General features: G+C 42.3%; 1 protein-coding gene and 1 long non-coding RNA gene across 2 annotated transcripts; one reads left to right on the top strand and one right to left on the bottom strand.

Annotated features, from left to right (window-relative positions):
* Nucleotides 1-117: 117 nt before the first annotated feature.
* On the top strand, nucleotides 118-3,656 carry LOC307213804. Its single transcript, XR_013837696.1, has 2 exons — nucleotides 118-2,289; nucleotides 2,484-3,656. It is a non-coding gene; the product is annotated as an uncharacterized lncRNA (long non-coding RNA).
* A 2,761-nt stretch (nucleotides 3,657-6,417) lies between these two features.
* LOC307212605 (serotriflin-like) lies at nucleotides 6,418-16,197 on the bottom strand. Its single transcript, XM_079970132.1, has 8 exons — nucleotides 16,098-16,197; nucleotides 15,008-15,069; nucleotides 14,441-14,545; nucleotides 12,429-12,516; nucleotides 10,854-11,002; nucleotides 10,239-10,333; nucleotides 8,156-8,244; nucleotides 6,418-6,671 (listed from the first exon to the last, which is right to left on the bottom strand). Exons 2-8 carry the CDS (start codon nucleotides 15,065-15,067, stop codon nucleotides 6,544-6,546), a joined length of 714 nt encoding a protein of 237 aa, XP_079826258.1. The 5' UTR covers nucleotides 15,068-15,069; nucleotides 16,098-16,197; the 3' UTR covers nucleotides 6,418-6,543.
* Nucleotides 16,198-19,638: the final 3,441 nt, after the last annotated feature.

Here is a 19,638-nt window from a genome sequence, read left to right as displayed (position 1 = left end):
GGCTGGGGAAGCCCGAGCTTCACCCGACCCCAGCCCCCAGAACAGGCCACTATCCGCAGCTCTCCCACGGCTAGCGTAGACCTGCGCGAAGCCCGAAGCTTGGGGCGTGCTGAAAAAACCCCTCCAAAATCTACAGTTTGCAATACCTTATTAGGACAAATCAAAATATCACAAAGCAGTGGCAAGCATTTGTGTTTTCCAAAATTCTTTATCGGGCAAGATATTACATAGAGCAAGGGCAGGGGAATGAGGAAAAATAAGCAAGTATAAAGTATATAGATTTTAATAGAGGTATGCATCAGCTGTGTATAGAGGCTGAATAACAAGGTGAATTAGGCTGATTTGAGGTATCCCCCCAGGTTGAAGCACAATGTATATAATCCCCCTTCTCAAAACTGGGTAAGTGCTCCCGCAAGGCCATGTAATTTTCTGCTTGTTTTGTACAGAATAGTTCTGTTTTTTGTATATATCTCTCTCTCTCCAGGTCCATGGGCTTTGTAAAACACGAGACTGCCAAAAATGTTGCTTGTAGAGCCCTGAAGAAATTTGGGTTGAATTTTGTTAAAGCACAGCAGCAGAGGATACTTTTTAAAAGTTAAAATTTACATCTTTTTCATAAATTCTTTGCTGCCCTGCTTTAATCAAACGAAAAGAAAGCTCTCCGGGACATTTTCTAGAGAGCCTCATATTGTGAGGCCTGTATCAGACGTCTGAAGGCCTAACTTGGAGGACACAAACAGCCACAGGAAAAAAATTTAAAATGTAGAAGCAAGAATACACATCACATGGACTTCTATTTATTGTTTTAAGGTAAGAAAGAGCAAGAGACCGTCCCCTTTGAATAGATGCAACTGCTCTGGATTTGGGTGTTTTATTTGGCCTACTGAAGTCATTGCCCTAATATAGATTATGAAGGAAAGTTACAGCACAAACTCCAACTGGACAGGCTTTGTCTGCAATTTGGCGGCCTTAATCCATTCTGGAGAAGGCCAGTTATGCCTCTATATTTTGTCTACTTTGGCCAAAGGGGGGGGGGGGGCAAGTCCTAGGTATTTTGGATTCTACACCATAGAGCTCTGTTTTATATAATGCAGCTTGGAATCCAAAACATAGATTGAAGTGATGAGAGCACAGAGCATGGCAGGAACACAGAGAAATTGCATATAGATTCAAAGCAAATCTTGGGCCCTGTGGACAGCCTTAGCTTTCAGACACTGTTCCAGGGTAGAGATTGCAAACTGGTAAGTCTCTGTTTAGTGCTGTAGGTATCAGGTTTTGCATTTAGGATTCTGGGACAAACAAGCAATGGCTGTTCCATATATATATATAATGTATATGTGTGTGTGTGTGTATTTATTTCATAAAATTTATATACCACTTGTTTGGGGGGAAAAACCAACAACCCTCAAAGAGAAATGTGGCAGTCTAAATGTTAGTAAAACTAGAGATTTATTTTAAGTGATATCTTAAGTAAATGAGTCAATTGAAGCCCAGACTATTGCATAGTGGTTGAAGGGTGTGTCACTCTCAGAACGCAAAGTTCCTCTATGAGTGGTAAAAATCATCTCCCTCTGGTTATACATTTTGCCCTGAAGCTTGGAGAAGCAACGGAAGCTTCTGGTTCATAGAACCCCACACCCACCGTTGGGCAATGTTTTCCATTAGGAAGCACAGCCCTACAGTTATAACAATAAAATGGATGAATGTAGCTGAGTCCCATGTGAATCAGTGCAGCAGAGCTTAGAAGTGGGGAAAGTTGCCAAGAGCTGTATTTCTAATGATTGCCAAGATTCATCTCTAAGATACAAATACTAGATTTGTAGCATCTGTGAACACTTGTTACTTCAAAACATAGTTGTACCTTATTATTGTCATTTTTTAATAGTTTCTAACTTTTATTTATTCTGCCTTCGCTATTCCTTTCCATCTGAAGAAATTTCAGATTGCAAATTAGATCATCACACAATAATTTTATTGAGTGAGTGGTATGGCATGCACTATGACAATAACTGAGGTGGTACCTATACGTTCGGTCTTAGCGCTTGCCTAAGATTCCTATGCTACATCATTTATCAAATTATTTCTACGTCACATTTTGGGGCACAGTCCAATCAGGTGGCTCACAGTATAATATCAATATGGACTCATCCTTTGAATTTTCAAAATGTAGGCCTTGTGAAAATGATACTTTTCTCAGCAGTCATGAATCTCAGTATAGTGATAAAACCTTTATACCAAAAGTGTTTTGAGAGTGATGAGGAAAATATAAAAAGTACAAAAATTAGGTAAGTGTTGCAGCCATTAGGTTACTTTTTAATAATAATAATAATAATAATAATAATAATAATAATAATAATAATTTATTATTTATACCCCGCCCATCTGGCTGAGTTTCCCCAGCCACTCTGGGCGGCTCCCAATCAGTGTTAAAAACAATACAGCATTACATATTAAAAACTTCCCTGAACAGGGCTGCCTTATAGTTGGAAAAACAAAATGACTTAATATGCGTAGCAGTAAATGCTTTGCTCAGGGGTCGCCAGTGGTACTGTAGGTCTCCATAAATATCTCTTCAAAAATCCACAGTACAGAAAAACTTGTTCTTCCTACTCAGTTCCTGTTTGCACTGGCTCACCCCCCCCCCCGTTGAACATGCCCCCATCTCATCTGTTTTGAACAGAGGAGAGGTCCAAAGAGCTTCCTTCTGAGAGCAGGTGTGGCAGTGGCTGGTCTAGTTGCCTTGCTTTGATGAGGCAGATTGCCCACATCACTTTGTGGTCCTGTCTCTCAGATGCAGTAGCAATGGGACCCCCCCCTCCCCGTGACAGCCATGTTGTGTTATGCCACACTTCTGTGGCAATCCTTTTGTATTATACCACATCTCCATGGTAACCCTGTTTATAGGATCATAGCATTGTGGAGTTGGAAGGGATCTCAAGGCTCACCTAGTCTAGCCTCCTGTAATGCAGGAATCACATCTAAAGAGTCCTTGAGAGATTAGCCATCTAATCTCTGCTTCAAATGAGTGAGTGTCCACCACCTTCCAGGGAGTCTGTTGCGATATGCCGTAAGACATTTTCTCAAAATTTCCTCAAATATGACCACTGACCCCAAAGAACTGGCAAACTGCGTCTTAAACAGACATAGCATGCAAACTGCTCGTTTTTTATTTATTCAGATAAGATTTCATCAGTTATTCCAAGAGTTCCCCAGGTCTCAATGTTAGTCTACTATCAGGAAATCTGAACGCTTTAAACCTCTGCTTATAATGTGGCTCCTTTAAAATTCAAAAGGACTTTTGCCATTGATTCAGCATTGTGTGGCTTAATCAGTGTTGCATTGATGCATTACTTTAAATATATACAGCATTTCAAAAATAAAACTTCCTTACTGTTACAGTGTTCCTAAACATTTTAAAAGCACAATAGTAATATCAGACACACACTTACATTGGCTATTAAATAATTATGTTAAAATGCTGACTACAGTGAAACAGCTTGATGGATGCTTCTCTTGATTTCATTGAGAAGGTTACACTGGTTAAACCTGTATCTGGGGTCCTTAACTTGTGGTCCATGGATGGGCTTGAGAGGATCCATGAACTGGGCAGAAAAGCAATGATTTTTCCAATGCAATAAAATAAATTGAATGCAAAATTTTGTGTTTATGTGCTTTCATCAGATTCTCAGAAGGGTTCATGACCCAAATAAGGTTAAGATCCACTGCCTTACTTGTTAAGTTTAAGGTTTCCATTTTCATGTTCATTTCAAGACTTTGCCCTTGAGGTATCATGGTCTTTTTCTATTTACTGTCCAATAGACATTCTTAAAGCCATCCAAAAGTACAAACATAATATTTTTTCCCCTCCTAGAAAAGGCTTTTTCTCAACAAAGAGAGGGAACATCTGATCGGCAAGGTAATGTTTCCTGGCACCTGAGTTTCCTGTCCACCAGAGGCCTTGAGATGTTTCTGTTTCATGAATAGCAGTTGTCCCACTGTGGTTAGTCACAGGGCAAACGTCCTTTAAAGCTGGTGGAAGCACTTTGAGATGTCGGGTGGGAGGAGACAGTTGTCATTCAATGTGTGTGTGTGTGTGTGTGTGTGTGTGTGTGTGTGTGATAGAGAGAGAGGGAGGGAGAGAAAGAGTCATCATAGCTCCTAGAGGGCTGTGAAAATTTCTGTCCTGGGCTTTTTAGACTCATCTACCCCGTGCTTTTTTTCTAGAAAAAGAGGTGCTGCAACTCACCATGAACGCCTCTCTTCTTCTCATAATGACAATGGCACCCACCTGAGAGGTGCCAGAACCGAGTTCCAGTGAGCTCTGGCTGAAAAAAAGCCCTGAGCAGCTGCCATTTGCATCAGGAAGGAAGCTGAAAATAGGGGTAACTCTACTGTTCACTTATATATGTTTATTGCAGTATTTATATCAGAGCCTGGCAATAGTTTTAATAAAAGTGGTTTGGATCCTAAGATATGTTAAGGAAGTTTCCAGCGCCGTCCTTCCCTCTAGATCCCACTGGACCCCTTGAGAAGTCTCCAGAAAGCGGGACCACCATCTGAGATAAACAATAAAGCTCTGTATTTAGGAGCATAAAATCCAAGGTGCAGATATATGTTTGAGAAGGCCTAGAACAACAGGAACATTGTGTCCAGACCACAGGAAGTAATAGTTTCACACTGTTCTGTGCTGATCAGGCCACATGTGGAGTGCTGTGCCCGGTTGTGGGCACCACATTTTAAGAATGACACCAATTGCAGTGTCTCTAAAGAAGAGTGACGAGGACAGACAGGGCTCTCAGAACCAAGTAATAGGAAGAGTTGAGTATGCTTAGCCTGCAGAAAAAACGGTTTAGGGAGAACATGATAGTGGTCTTCAAATACAGGTTGCACGTAAGTTGCAGGTCCTCCATGTGTCCCTATTTTCCAGCGACGTCCCTAATTTAGAGAAGTCATCCCCGTTTCTGATTTGATCCCAGAATGTCCCACTTTTCCTTAGGATGTCCCTATTTTCATGGGAGAAATGTTGGAGGCTATGGAGTTATTTGACCTCCAAGCCATCTGAAGGCAGTTCTGTATTGGGAAGTTTTTTTTAATGTTTAATGAAGTTTTTATATATGTTGCAAGCTGCCCAGAGTGCTAAGGCAACCAATAAGATGTGTGGGGTATAAATAGTAAAATTATTTTTATGGAATGGGATGTCCCTATTTTCATCAGAGAAATCTTGTAGGGTATGACGTTGGGGCAAATTTGTTAACTGTTGCTCCAGAGGCAAGAACTAGGAATGATGGACAGAAGTTTCCAGAAGCAAATTTCAGCTAAGGATTAAGAGAAGCTTCTAATGGTATGAGCTGTTCATCAATGGAACAGGCAGCCTCAGGAGATTTTTTCTGGAGGTATTTAAGCAGAGGCTCAACAGCCACCGGTCTGGGAGTGCTGCAGTTGCATCCTGCATTGTAGATACTGGACTCAGTAGGGGGCTGGACAATGACTGCCAAGGTCCTTTCACGTTCTGTGGTCTTATGAATAGAGGGTGTGCCATAGGGGACAGAGAGCTTCCTGGCCTTCCAGAGAGGATTTCAAGCGGGAAAGAAAGGGATGGGACATTTTCCCTCCTTGAATTTCCTTAACTAACTTAGGATCCAACCCTGTCTCTTCCTAGAATGGATTTATCATAGTTCTTCTGTTCCTTCCACATGCCCCTATTTCTTGGTGTTCTATATACTTGGTTATATGATTCTTAACAATACTTTCCATCAGTTTCCCCAGAAACATGAAACTAACTTCCAGGATCCTCCTGCCTCCCTTTTAAAAATTGCTGTTACATTGGCTACTATCCAGTCCTCAGGTGTGCCATCTGATCTGAAGGACAAGTTATATATTTTCGTTAGAAGATCATCTACCTCATATTTGAGTTCTTTGAGAACTCTTGCGTGGATGTCATCTGGACCCAGCAATTTTTCAGTTTATATTTTCTCTGTTGATGCTACTGTATTTAAATAACTTTTTTTTGGTCGGTTCTAATATTTTTAGCAATGTGTTCCTGTTCCACAAATTCTTTTTTTAGGATCCCTTACTGTCTGCTTACCATTTTGTGGCCTAATTTTGTGTTCCTTTTCATTCCCTTCATTTGAACAGTTTAAAACCTTCTTAGATTCCACTTCTTAACTGCACTGGCACCCTCTTGGTCTTCATGTTACCTTTGCTGATCTCTGGCTTGCACTCCAGTTGAGTTTCTAATATTGTTTTTAAACAACTCCCTAGCAATCTGGAGCGATTGTTTCAGTTTCTCATTGGGCATAGGATGTTAACTATGCTATGCAGTGTGAGCCCTGGTGTAGCAGCTGCTAATTTTGTAAATTGTAAATTTTCTTCCCGTCCCAACTTCCAGTCCCACCTTACACAAAAAATACACCCATGTATGCAAGATAATTTATTTTTCAATTTTAAAAGCATGTTTACAAATTTCATTTGGAAAAGATCATTAAAAGATGCTGAAGGTGAGTTTGTGGAGTTCAACGAAAATCATAAGTGCCAAAAGGAGACCTATTTTATTTTATTCTTACACAGGCAAGAAGCAGTGCAGTCTTTCAGCATGTTTTGTTTCGTACATCCTTGTGACTTCACTAAGTCAGGGCAGTTGGTGTACTTATCAGTATGTTTGCAAGGGTTGGCTGAAAGTGAAAAGAAGAACACACTACCATCAGTCTGGACATTAACAAAAGCAAAACATCCCCAATAGATTCAAACCATAGTGACGCTTTCATTTTTAGTTCATATACTGGAGCTTAAGATCAAAACTGAAGATTATACAAAAGAAAAAAGAACACTGAACATATTATTTAACAGTTGTTCTAATGGATGTAGTAATTAAATGCATAAACAGTTTAGCAACCCTGACCATAACTCAGAAGAAAAAGGCCTGAAAAACAAGCCTTATGAGGAATGGTTGAGGGAGTTGGGCATGTTTAACCTGGAGAAGAGGAGACGGAGAGGTGATATAACAGCTAGCTTCAAGTATCTGAAAGGCTGTCACATGTAAGATGGGGCAAGCGTGTTTCCTCCTGCTCCAGAGGGTAGAACCTGAACCAATGGAGTCAAATTACAAGGAAGGAGATTCCGACTAAACATCAGGAAGAACTTTCTGACAGGAAGAGCTGTTTGACAGTGGAATGGACTCCCTTGGGAGGTGGTGGACTCTCCTTGCTTGGAGGTTCTTAAGCAGAGGTTGAGTGGCCCTGGCTGCTTTAGTTGAGATTCCTGCATTGCAGGAGCTTGTACTAGATGACCCTACCAACTCTACAATCCTATGATGCTGTGAAATTGGGCAGGCTTTGATTGCCACATCTTATGAACATTATGTAGAAATCCCTACATTCACCTTAAAAATATAAAAGGTTATTGTGACTCAGGAGGCAGAAGCCTTTCCGCAGGTGGTATGACCTCCCCACCATTGATGGAGAGGTGGTACTGCCATCAGTGCCAGTTTTGGGCAAGATTGTGTCCATTTGGGGCAAGATCTTTGGTGCTGATGGGAGCGCTGCTTCTCCGCCTTTGGCAGATGCGGCAGGGTGCGCGGTAGCGGCAGGAGAAATTAGGTGGTGGTGGGAGTGGCAGCAAGGCAAGACAGAACTTCTCATTTCACCTCTAGTGGTGAAACGGGATGTGCTGCCCCAGCTTCCATCAAACTCAGTGGGATTTTCTTCTGAGTAACTAGGTTTGGAATATGCTGGTTTTAGCATTCAAATTTAGAATATAATAGCTGATATCCCTTCCACTCTACAAATAACCTTGTAATCTTGGGGGAACAGATATATCTATATATCTATATAGATCTTCATAAGCAGCAGTGGATCTCTGCCTGCCCATCTCCGGCTTTCTTCCTGGCTAAACTGTTCGGGCCGAGCATCTCTTTGGCAGTGTATTGTGCATCATATCTGGATGCAAGACTTCCACATCACACCAGCGCTGCTCCCAGTGCACATTGCGGCAGATCCAGAAGTAGGGCCTGTAAGCAGAAATCAGCACAGCTTTTCCTACTATCCCTTATACTAACTTGGTGACAGTTAACAGGCCCAATGAGTTCTGAATTCTAACTGAGTGCCCTTTCTAAAGAAAAGATGGAGAAGCTTTAATATTTGAAGTTATTTGTACGTACTGCATAATTTGTTGTCACAAGCATGACGGCAGTCCCCGCAAGATGGTCCAGACTTATATGGGGTTTTCTGTAAGCCTTGTATGTTCCCTCTGGAATAAGAAATGCAAAAAAGTGCACAGTTATTTATTTATTTATTTCATGAAATATATATATATATATATATATATATATATATATATATATATATATATAACCCTAAAGCAGCTCAGTCCTGGTATGCTGTAGCCGGTTGTTTGTATTCAGAGGGAGCAATCTAGTGGCGTCAGTTCAGTAATGCTGTGCCCTAGGTGCTAGTGGGAATGGAAATGAGGAGAGAGTGAAGAAGTCTTGCCTGTAGAATTACTAGAAAGGCAGGACATCACATTGGGAGGGATAAAACACAACTACTTTATTTTCCTATGTGCAACCTTAGCTGTTTGCACAACACCACATCCCTGTTTCTAAGGAGGGAAGGGTGACAACTCAACATCCAGAACAAGCCAATGCAAATGAACTTAATGAACACAGCATGTTGTAATTTGGATTATTCTAATGTTCTGTGGAGATTATTCTGTCCGTTGACAATCTGCTACTAACTCCCTTTATCTTCTGGACCTCCCAGTGTTATGTAATCTCTCAGGAATGTTAATAGCTGGATACCTCTTCCAAAGGGCTGGGGCTGTATCATCAGTAAAGAGAATCTCACGGGCGTTATTCACAGACTGTACCATATGTGCCCACTAGAAATGCAGCAAAATATGATCAAGGGGTTCCTGTATCTCCATACACTTTTCAAGAGAATCCTTTACCCTCTTGGGTAAAACTTCCTGGGTTCTGAACTTTGAAGAATTTGGCTCTGCATTGCTTGTCAAAGATGCCAGCCTTTGTTAAGCCCCTTGAACAGGGCTTTGCAGCTGCCACTGGTCCACCTAACAGAGGTGCCTGAAAATCTCTTTCAGCTGAGCCAGGTCTTTGTCTGCCCCCATCTGCTTCTATATAGCATTAGGTGTAGGGCAGGCAGGTGTGGCTTGGCTGAAATATCCTGGTGGGTCAAACAGGGAAGCCAGGTTGGAGGTTCCCAACACTGGTTTAGAGCAAACTTAATAAATATGTAAATGAATAAAAAAGAACTTTTCTGAGGCACTGTGGCTCACTTAATGCTGAATATGCTGCTGGTGTGAATTGGTGGATGACGGAAGCTATGGGCACTAAGAGAGGAGGATTGCAAGGAGTGGGGGCACTGCCTTTTGTGCCTTTTCACAGTATTAAAGCAAGGTTAAACCATAGCTAAGGGACGTGGGTGGCGCTGTGGTCTAAACCACAGAACCTAGGGCTTGCCAATCGGAAGGTCGGCAGTTCGAATCCCCGCAATGGGGTGAGCTCCCGTTGCTCGGTCCCTGCTCCTGCCAACCTAGCAGTTTGAAAGCACGTCAAGTGCAAGTAGATAAATAGGTATCCCTCCGGCGGGAAGGTAAACGGCGTTTCCGTGCACTGCTCTGGTTTTGCCAGAAGCGGCTTAGTCATGCTGGCCACATGACCCGGAAGCTGTCTGCAGACAAACACCAGCTCCCTAGGCGAGTAAAGCGAGATGAGCGCCGCAACCCCAGAGTCATCTGCGACTGGACTTAACGGTCAGGGGTCCCTTTACCTAAACCATAGCTAAACTGGTGCACCAAACCTTAACAGGACTAAAGGTACCAACTGTTCAGGAGGACTCCCAAAATAAAGTTTTCCAGAGATTGCCAGAAAATTATTTTGGGATTTTGACTCAGCCAAACACAACACAACACAACACAACACAACACAACACAACACAACACAACACAACACAACACAACACAACACCAGCTGCTGCCACCTGATTACTCAAGGTAATAGGAATGACCTGGCTGTTTTTGTTTTCTAGCTGGCTAGCAACCATTGACATCCCGAGTTACTGCTTTACTAGTGTGCAAACTTCCTGTGGCTGTTATGAGAGTTGTTCCATTCCGTTTTTATAGTCTAATGTATTTCATATTTATGTTTGAAATGTGTTGTTAAATCCCTTGAAGACTTTGTGTAACAAACAGCTAACAAGCTCAATAAATAATTAAATAGTACATACGCAGGACAGTAGTGGCAAAAGTAGAGGTATTTTAAGCGGTTTTGAGGGCAGTGGGCAGCATAACAACCAATTCTGTAAGACCTGTACCAAACCACCTGTAGATATAAAAACATCCACACAAGAAAATACGTTAGAATCTAACTGTTTTCATAATGAGCCAGAAAAACATACATTTAACATCAGCATAAAAAATAAAACAACCCGTAGATTTCATCACTTTGTGTTGTGTTATTAGGAGCACCTTGAAAAGGGGGTATGATATTAAAGAAATAAACCATTTCCAAGTAACAATTCCAATAATTTTCTTCCTCTGGGAGATGCAACTCAGAAATGTATACAGCTGTGAATGTGAATGGCATCATGGGGGTCTGAAGAAACCACAGAAAGAAAGGCACAGCAGAGATAAAGACAATCCATTATCTGAACTTCCTATGTGAAAAATATGAAAAAAGTACTGGGTGAAACACGAGGAACACAACCACCCCTTCTCAGTTTTCTTTCTTCCTTCTGTGAGGTCCCAGGCAGCAGCAAGCCAAGATGTGGATGGGCTGTCAGGCATGGATTGACTAGCTGAACCATGTGCTTGAGAAAGATACAAAATGGTGTTTGAGTTACCTGAGTGTAATGGCCAATTACGTCCCCTGGACGGACTGCTCCAACACCGTACTTGAAATTTTTCACCTCGTCGTACCAAGCTTGAATCACGTCATTCCATGGAGTAGCGTGAGATGATGCATATATATTTTCACCGCATGAAAAGCCATCTAGAAGTGGAGACGGGAAGCATTAACAAAACTCATGATTCCTGATCTAGGAAATTCTGTAAACAAGAGGAGTCATTCAATGCTGCAACAGGTAAAAGCTTGTTTATTCCAAGCAGAATTTGTTCACCCGCAAAGGAGAGATTTTATTTATGTGACCCATTTGAGCCAGTGCTTGAACAACACAGAATCTTCGCTTAATTGGGAGTGATAAATCTTATAACTTCTTTGATACAGTTCTATTTGGGATACCTTTTGATGTTCCATGTTTCTTGCTTAGCGTTTAGGAGTTACCTATATCTGATTAAACTGGGAAGCAGCTGTTCAGTTTTAAACTATGGGGTGAAAGGGGGGATATAAAATATGAACTGGGCACACTAAGGGTGGTGATTGATGTATAATTGCCCAGGTATTTATTTTTATATTAAATTTTTGTTATACAAGAATATCTTTATTTCAACCAATATTATAATCCCTCTTTAGAGACAGAAGTCTTTGTTTCAGTAGGGTAGATTCTTAGCTAGAAGTGTTTCAGTTTAAAGCATTGTAACCACGTCAGTGGCACAATGTGATATCACATTTTCTTTACCAGTCTAGCTGAGTCCCAGATGTGGGCAGAATTTGTGGTTTACATTTGATATGGAAAACTGAGTTGCAATGAAAGGTAGAGGAAGAAAGAAGAGTCTGCATTTTGGTACAAGCAATAAATAATGAAGAATTAATTTTAACGAGTAAACTTATTCAAAGGTGGTACCAGAAAGAAACATTTGTCAGTTACTTTTAGTAAATGTTAAATGAGCTTCCTTTTTCATGTGGTTCTGATTCTTTGGTGACTATCCATAGGTTCACTAGAGCAAATTAAAATATTCTGAATTTAGAACCTGTCAGCGTATAAGACATTAAACATATCTATTATACAGCCCAAAAAGGCTAATCTCAGCTGTGCTGTATAAATTGCTCAATAGCAGGCATCCTTTGATGAATTCCAAAGTAATACCTTCAGTGGAAGAAAGTGGAAGCTGAAACGTCTTGTTTTAAAATGTTACCATTTCTGAATTGTTAGTGACTGCAAAAGATTTATTATTTTAGTGATTAACTACATACTTCTAGGATCCGGAATAAACATGTATGAACTGCTGTGTGGTGCTTTAAAAATTGTATGCATCTACGGTGGATGCAGCATGTATAGAGGCAAAGGTATGCTGATTTCTGAGTTTGGATGTTAGAAAGAACTCGAACATTCCTCTGTATTATTCCCTTTTTGTGGCATTCTTGCAGTGTGTTTTTTAAAAAATGTGCTTTTTAAAAATTATGCGCAGACTGACGACTGCAAGGTTGTTGAAGGAATAAGTGAATGCTGATTGAATGTGGATTATATTATAGATCTCTCTAAAACATTTCTACAGTGCTTACTGACAGCTCTACTTGCCAGCAATTCTTTGGTCGGGTGGGCTGTGGTCAAAACGACATTTCTTTGCCACGCGTTCGGCATTTGCTCTTGCAGCAGGACTCCATTCCTAAATGAAAAAAGATGTAGCAAAGGTGAGAATGGAGGCATACTGTAAAAATGGATAAGATAATATCTGTCTGATCGCTTGTCACCTTTCAGCTTTCTTCAAAACCTTGTGGATGCATGTTCCCCTTTAATGATAGTTATTTTGTGGCTTGGTCATGGCTTGAATATATGAAGGAAAAACAGAACTGTGCCGTCCTTTCCCATCACTCTTTCCAGTCCCAACCCAGCACTTGCCCAAGATATCTTGGCACCTGAGACAAACCACAAAATGGTGTCCCCCACTAGGAAAGAAGGGGGGGGGGAATGAGGTTCTAAATCAGAAAAAATGGGATAAAGATCAACACTGGGAACAAGCGGGGAGTGAAAAACCACATTGGGAACAAGGGAGGGAATCAAATCAGCCTTAGCTGATGGTTGAACTGGTAATCAGAGGCTCTCATGAAGGGAAAGGGGCCATCTCTGAATCATGCCAGGTGGGTGCAGAGCCCAGGAGACCCCAGAGGGCAGCCCCAGCTATTTCCTCCTTAGAAGTGGGAGGAGATGAGCAGTCCCTCCTATTTGCTAAGGGGCCACTATGGAAGCGGCATGGGGGGGGGGTACCAAGGTGGTGACAGACCTGTCCTCCAGGGAAGGAACCACAGCCGCCACTGTGGCAGCAGTGACAGGCAGCATGTTCCTTGGAGTCAGAACTGCTGCCCCTGTGGATTCTGCTGCCTGAGGCGGTTGCCTCAGCTTGCCTCATGGGAGGGCCGGTTCTGCCCCAACCCCAACGCCTGGGTGATCTTAACCATGGTTTAGCATCACATCTGCCTGACTCCTGTCAGCCCTGCTTAATGGCAGTAACCATCATTCAAACCCTGATTAAGAGGCTGGTGCGAGTGGCACTGTGGTCTAAACCACGGAGCCTCTTGGATTTGCCAATCAGAAGGTTGGCAGTTCGAATCCCCACAACAGGGTGAGCTCCCGTTGCTCTGTCCCAGCTCCTGCCAACCTAGCAGTTTGAAAGCGTGCCAGTGCGAGTAGATAATAGGTACCACTGCAGCGGGAAGGTAAACAGCATTTCCGTGTGCTCTGGTTTCCGTCACGGTGTTAGGTTGCACCAGAAGCAGTTTAGTCATGCTGGCCACATGACCTGGAAAGCTGTCTGTGGACAAATGCTGGTTCCCTTGGCCTGAAGCGAGATGAGCACCACACCCCATAGTCGCCTTTGACTGGACTTAACCATCCAGGGGTCCTTTACCTTTTACCTAAGAGACTGAGTTAGGCACTCTCAGCTACTAAGTTACTACTGAGGTAAGTGCATATTCATAGCCCACTATATGGACAAGTGGACAAAGGGAAAGCCTACATGGTTTTTTCCTCCTGATTGGACAAGAACATGTAGGAAGTTAAAGCAAGCAAGGGGGTGGATTATATCTATCCAAGGGAACACAAAGCGCAGAGGTGAGAAGCGGCATCAATAGACTCTGAGCCTGCACTATTATTACTAATGATTACTGCAACTCATTAAGCTGAACCTTGCTTGCTGAACATGAATCTGCATGACTTCCTTAAGCTGACTCTAATATCACAAGCTAAGAACACCCAGCCAGCCAGGGTGTGAGGAGGCACCAGGGGTAGCCTGGTTACAGTCTGGTTCCCCATTTGCATTGTGTTTCTGTTGAAATCATACTGAGTAGTTCTAAATTCGCACTTATACCTATGAATTAGCATATGCAAATATTATGCAAATCTGTGCCTGCTTGTCCTTTTTAAATTAAAAAATGATGTTTAAATGCCATTCCCTTGTGAAATGCAAATCTGCTTGTGAGCCTCATTCTTGAAGTGATCAAGAACAAGATTTCTGCCTGCAAGGAAGTGTAGTCAACATGCAAAGCACTTGCCAATGCACCTGGAACTATGAATTTCACCTCTTTCTATCTTACCATCTTCAGCATGTTGCTTGCAGTGGGCTTCACTTCTCTCCGCAGGGCATTGTGCTTGTCAAGAATTTGCTTTTGGTCACCTGGTCCAACCCCTAGTGCGTGTGCCTAAAGTGAGAGAGTGATTAAATTCCTCTTGCATTTATTCATCATATATTACACCAATATAATTTTAGCACTGTTTCTGTAAGAATCATGGCCATGGTGAAAACATGGTATAAATGAAATCTGACATAAACAAAATCTCAGTTGTAAGCTGTTGTGAACTGTTGGGCAATGCCGTGGCATTAACGTCTCTCTGACGTACTCTGGATAAATCCACAGTTAATGAAATCAACTTCCTCCATTAAGTAGGATCTTATTAAAATTTATTGTCTTCACAGATGAAGCAGTGAAGCACTTTTTGGCTAATTAAAGAGAACGTTTAGGTTGACAAAGCTCCAATCCCGTATTTGAAAACAACCCAGCTAAATTTAGTAACTTTTCATGTCCCACTGACTGAGATAGGAGAGAGTTAAGCATCTCTCAGTATTGCTACACTACACGACGTAAAAAACAACAACACTTTACCCTTGAAGCAGGCTGTTGCAGCAGAGCAGCAAGACTCAGCAACACGATGAGCAGGATCATCTCTGAAAACAAAATAACACTGGAGATATTATCTTACCGAGTTTCTGTTTAGATAAAGAACGTACTTATTGAAACATGGTGCCACTCTTCTGAGTAGTAGTTTAAATTTCAAAATGCTCATGTGGCTCCACATGAGAAAATAGATTTGTGCCCCCTAGAACAGGGCAGGTGGCAGATCAGAACCTGCTGGAAGATCGCTGGATGCAATGGATGAATAAGGCTTGTTTAAGAGTGGGAATTTATTTTAGCAGATTTATACCACACCCTCCCAATGAATGTACAATGCTTAAAATAGCTTACAACTTGCTGAAACCCACCCCCACCCCAAAATCAGGCAGTTAGAAATAATTATTGACCTGTAGTAACTCGGATGCAGATTTGTATTTACACACACTGTATTTACACATACAACGCGGGTGGCGCTGCGGTCTAAACCACTGAGCTTCTTGAGCTTGCCAGTCAGAAGGTCGGCTATTCGAATCTGTGTGACAGAGTGAGCTCCTATTACTCTGTCCCAGCTCCTGCCAACCTAGCAGTTCGAAAGCAGACCGGTGCAAGTAGATAAATAGGTACCGCTGTGGCAGGAAGGTAAACGGCATTTCCATGCGCTCTGGTTTCCATCACAGTGTTCTGTTGCGCCAGAAGCGGTTGAGTCATGCTGGCCACATGACCCGGAACACCAGCTCCCTTAGCCTGAAGCTAGATGAGCACCACACCCCATAGTCACCTTTGACTGGACTTAACTGTCCAGGAGTCCTTTACCTTCACCTCCCATGAGAAAGCATGACAGTAAACCTTTGTAAATCATACATTAGATACACCCCCAGCATTACAGCCAATGAAGACAGATGGCTTAAGTGCAGATTCTTCAGTAGGAATTGGATCAATAAGATGCATCCTCCTGAGCAATTATTTTTATACAATTTATCTTACTTAACTCTCCTAGCAACCTTCAAGTAGGTGGTTATGGGATACAGCGGGCTAATGTATAGGTTAACAAACACCCCCCCCCCCCCCGCTTAAACCTTACCTTATTATTTCAAGGAAGACTTGAAGTACCTTCTTTGTAGCTTCAAAGAGGTTATGGAAATCAACGGGCGATGTTATGCTTATATACCTCTCCTGTTTCCTGCTTTGCAGAATGACTCAGTGTCCAACCGTAAATTACACACCTCATTGACCAGTCAGAAGTTTGAATCTGTCACATGTCTTTTTAACAATGTTTTATTTCCTGAAAAATTCCAACCAGCATCTTATGATGGATTGATATCTGTGCCTTTTCTTTATCCTGTGGCATCATTTTATCGCTGGTAGATCTAAACACATCATTGACTCAATATACATTGTAATGAGAGGAATTCACAAGCTATTGCTGCTGCCAAAGAGGTTTCTTTCCTTCCTTCCTTCTGTGTATGAAGTAATGCACTGGTGGTGCCATAATCTAGTAAACAAGGATGTACGGTAAGTGTTTTTAACCTGTTACTGCAGATGTTGAAGTGATAGGAAATCTTCTTGTTTTGAAAGTTGGACCCATTCCCTCTCTCCCCTGCCCCACTCATTTGCTGATTCCCGCATCTATTGAGGCATTGATGCCACTCAGCTGGTATTCCTGGAGATGATGTTATCACACGCCAACGGCCATTTAAATCTTCAGTATTTGCTTATGTTCAATTAGCATCACAGTGGAGATATAATTTCTGCAAATACTTCCTGTTGCATGTGCTCAGTTCTGGATTACCCAATAAGCAGACTAAGAATGTCCTTACGGAATCAGCAAAGCAGAGGCACCATAAAATAAATAATAAATGAGAGGATTTTTTTGTTGTTGAAAACTTTAATACAGTGGTACCTCGGGTTACAGACACTTCAGGTTACAGACGCTTCAGGTTACAGACTCCGCTAACCCAGAAATAGTACCTCGGGTTAAGAACTTTGCTTCAGGATGAGAACAGATATCGCGTGGTGGTGGTGCGGCAGCAGCAGGAGGCCCCATTAGCTAAAGTGGTCTTCATGTTAAGAACAGTTTCAGGTTAAGAACGGACCTCCAGAACGAATTAAGTTCTTAACCCGAGGTACCACTGTATTTCATATTTTTTTAAAAACAATGAAGTAGTCACTGCGGGGAAAATGTTTGTTAGACTTCCTTACACTCCACCCACTTTTCTCTTCCTTTTTTATTACTCCCCCCCACCTAAACCACAGGGCGTCTTACTCAAGTAGATAGCGGTAATGTGACGAAATCAGATCCCCATCATGTGTTGTAACAAAACTATGTCTTATTATTGATATAGTCCTCTGAGTTATGGATATAATCTTATTGAGTATTTGAAGAAACAGAAAATCAAGTGCTACATTACCTGTGCTGAGTTTCAGAGGTCAGTTTCACGCTATTCTCTGTGGCTGCCCCTAAGCTGTGGCTCTCCTTCCCCACAGAAGTGCGACTGGCACATTCATGATACAAATGCTGAAGACACACCCCTTGACTCTGACTTATTTTTATGGTTGTAACACAAACAGGCCTAAAGTGGCTGGGAACTGAAGAGCAAAAATGTATTATCCTTACAAAGTTTAACGCTACAGTGGTACCTTGGGTTTAGAGTTTAATTCGTTCTGGAGGTCCGTTCTTAACCTGAAACTGTTCTTAACCTGAAGCACCACTTTAGCTAATGGGGCGATTTCTGTTCTTAACCCAAGGTATTATTTCTGGGTTAGCGGAGTCTGTAACCTGAAGTGTCTGTAACCTGAGGCACCACTGTAATTCATTTCAAGACACAATATGACAATCCAATTGATTTGTTTTGATGATAGAGACATCCATTCATTGTAAATTAAACTTACAAAATTCTGAAATAGATTTTAAAAGCAAATCACTTGATACCAGTTGGCTAATACATATAAATCTGACTCTGGTTTTATAGATATGGGTACAGCTGCCCACAAACCTGACCAGGCTTTGACAGGTGTGGAGGAGATGTCTGAAGTTACTCCTTTCTCCTAAGATGGAGGGGACACACAGAGAGACACCTTGTTCCCCATATTGTTCTGTCACCAAATGTAACCCAAGTCCAACTGTACAGTTAAACACACCCTTGTAAAGCCCTCCAGGGCCTTCTAACATCTGTTCTTTTTAACATCTGAAGCATTAATCAGGGCAATGCCTTTTCTCTTCCTGATGCAGAACTGCAGTGAGAAGGAAGCATTGAGGTGCTCATTAACATTTCAGACTCCGCCAGCAGATCACAGGGATCACACAGATACCGATCGTTGCCTCTCCTGACAGGAGCCGGCTACTGAGCCTCTTCCCATAAATGAGTCCTGGAGTTCCCGGATTAATAGTGCCAACTCTATGTCTCTTAGAAGGGAATTCCACAAGGTAGGAGGCTTTAAAAAAATGGTTCCACTGAGAAAAGTGAGACATTTTATGGCTACTGCTGACTTGCCTGCAGAAGACATATCAAAAGATATATTGCCTTATACTGACTGCAAAGAAAGCCCAGTACTGCGAGAAAATTATGAAAAAACAAGCCAATGGCAGTGCGATAGGAACAGCACTGCACTTCAATGACAAATTTCTGATATCTATGCTGTAATTGAAGTTAACGCTAATATGAAGAGGAGAGGTGAAGAAGCACCAGGTAGATTTTCTTTTCTAAACTATATGCACTTATCTGATGAACAATATATTCTCACAATGATGCAATATGGAATGATGGAACACAGTGTGTATTTCCAAGTGTGCGGAGGGTGTACAATGTATTTTTCTAACAAGTGCCCTGCCCTTTTTCTCAGCTAAACAGAATAAAAAACTCTCAGGACGGACTTGATTCCCTTTCTGTGCTGTGTAGGGAAGCAGACATGCAGCGGCGGAGCAAGTGGATCGGGTTCTTGGGGCAGTGGGCGGTGCCAGCTGCCCATGGGTGAGCAGGGGCAGCACGCTCCGCGGGGCCTCCAAGGAGAAGAGTTTGGATTTGGTATCCCACTTTACCACTACCTTAGGGAGTCTCAAAGTGGCTCACAATCTCCTTTCCCTTCTTCCCCCACAAAAAAACACTCTGTGAGGTGAGTGAGGCTGAGAGACTTCAGAGAAGTGTGACTAGTCCAAGGTCACCCAGCAGCTGCATGTGGAGGAGCGGGGAAGCAAACCCGGTTCACCAGATTACGAGTCCACTGCTCCTCCCACTCAGTCGTCCTACAGCTGGGGGGAGGGAGGCAGCGGGAGGACCATTTAGGCAGCATGGAGCCTGTGTGCGCCTAAGCCACCGTGTCTCTCCCAGGAAACAGGTGTGGCTCGGGTGCACTGCAGGCCCTGCGTTGAGTGCCGCCCGGCATTTTGTCACCCTGTCCCCAAGTGGTGGTCTGCCCCCACCGCACCCCCTTCCTCCGCCATTGCAGACATGCTTCATCAAGTCAGCTTCGATGAATTCAGAATCAGAATCAGAAATCAGAAAATCTAGACAGAAAAGTGATTTTAATTTCAGCACACATGTAAGTTTCATGTCATTCGAAAAAATATTATTTTATTTTATGGTTTCGTATTGCTTTTTAAAAAATCACATACAGGGTTGCTTAGG

This window comes from Podarcis cretensis (assembly GCF_951804945.1).
Source record: "Podarcis cretensis genome assembly, chromosome: 3".
Lineage (NCBI taxonomy): Eukaryota > Metazoa > Chordata > Lepidosauria > Squamata > Lacertidae > Podarcis > Podarcis cretensis.
This window is presented reverse-complemented; position numbering and strand designations above follow the sequence as displayed.

What these genes read in the sequence shown, in the direction of transcription:
- LOC307212605 (XM_079970132.1), bottom strand. Translation starts at nt 15,067, where the DNA reads ATGATCCTGCTCATCGTGTTGCTGAGTCTTGCTGCTCTGCTGCAACAG. An exon ending in TGCAACAGCCTGCTTCAAGG is followed by an intron (nt 14,546 to 15,007) that starts GTAAAGTGTTGT and finishes CTCTCACTTTAG; the next exon opens with GCACACGCACTAGGGGTTGG. An exon ending in TTTTGCCACTACTGTCCTGC is followed by an intron (nt 8,245 to 10,238) that starts GTATGTACTATT and finishes TTCTTATTCCAG; the next exon opens with AGGGAACATACAAGGCTTAC.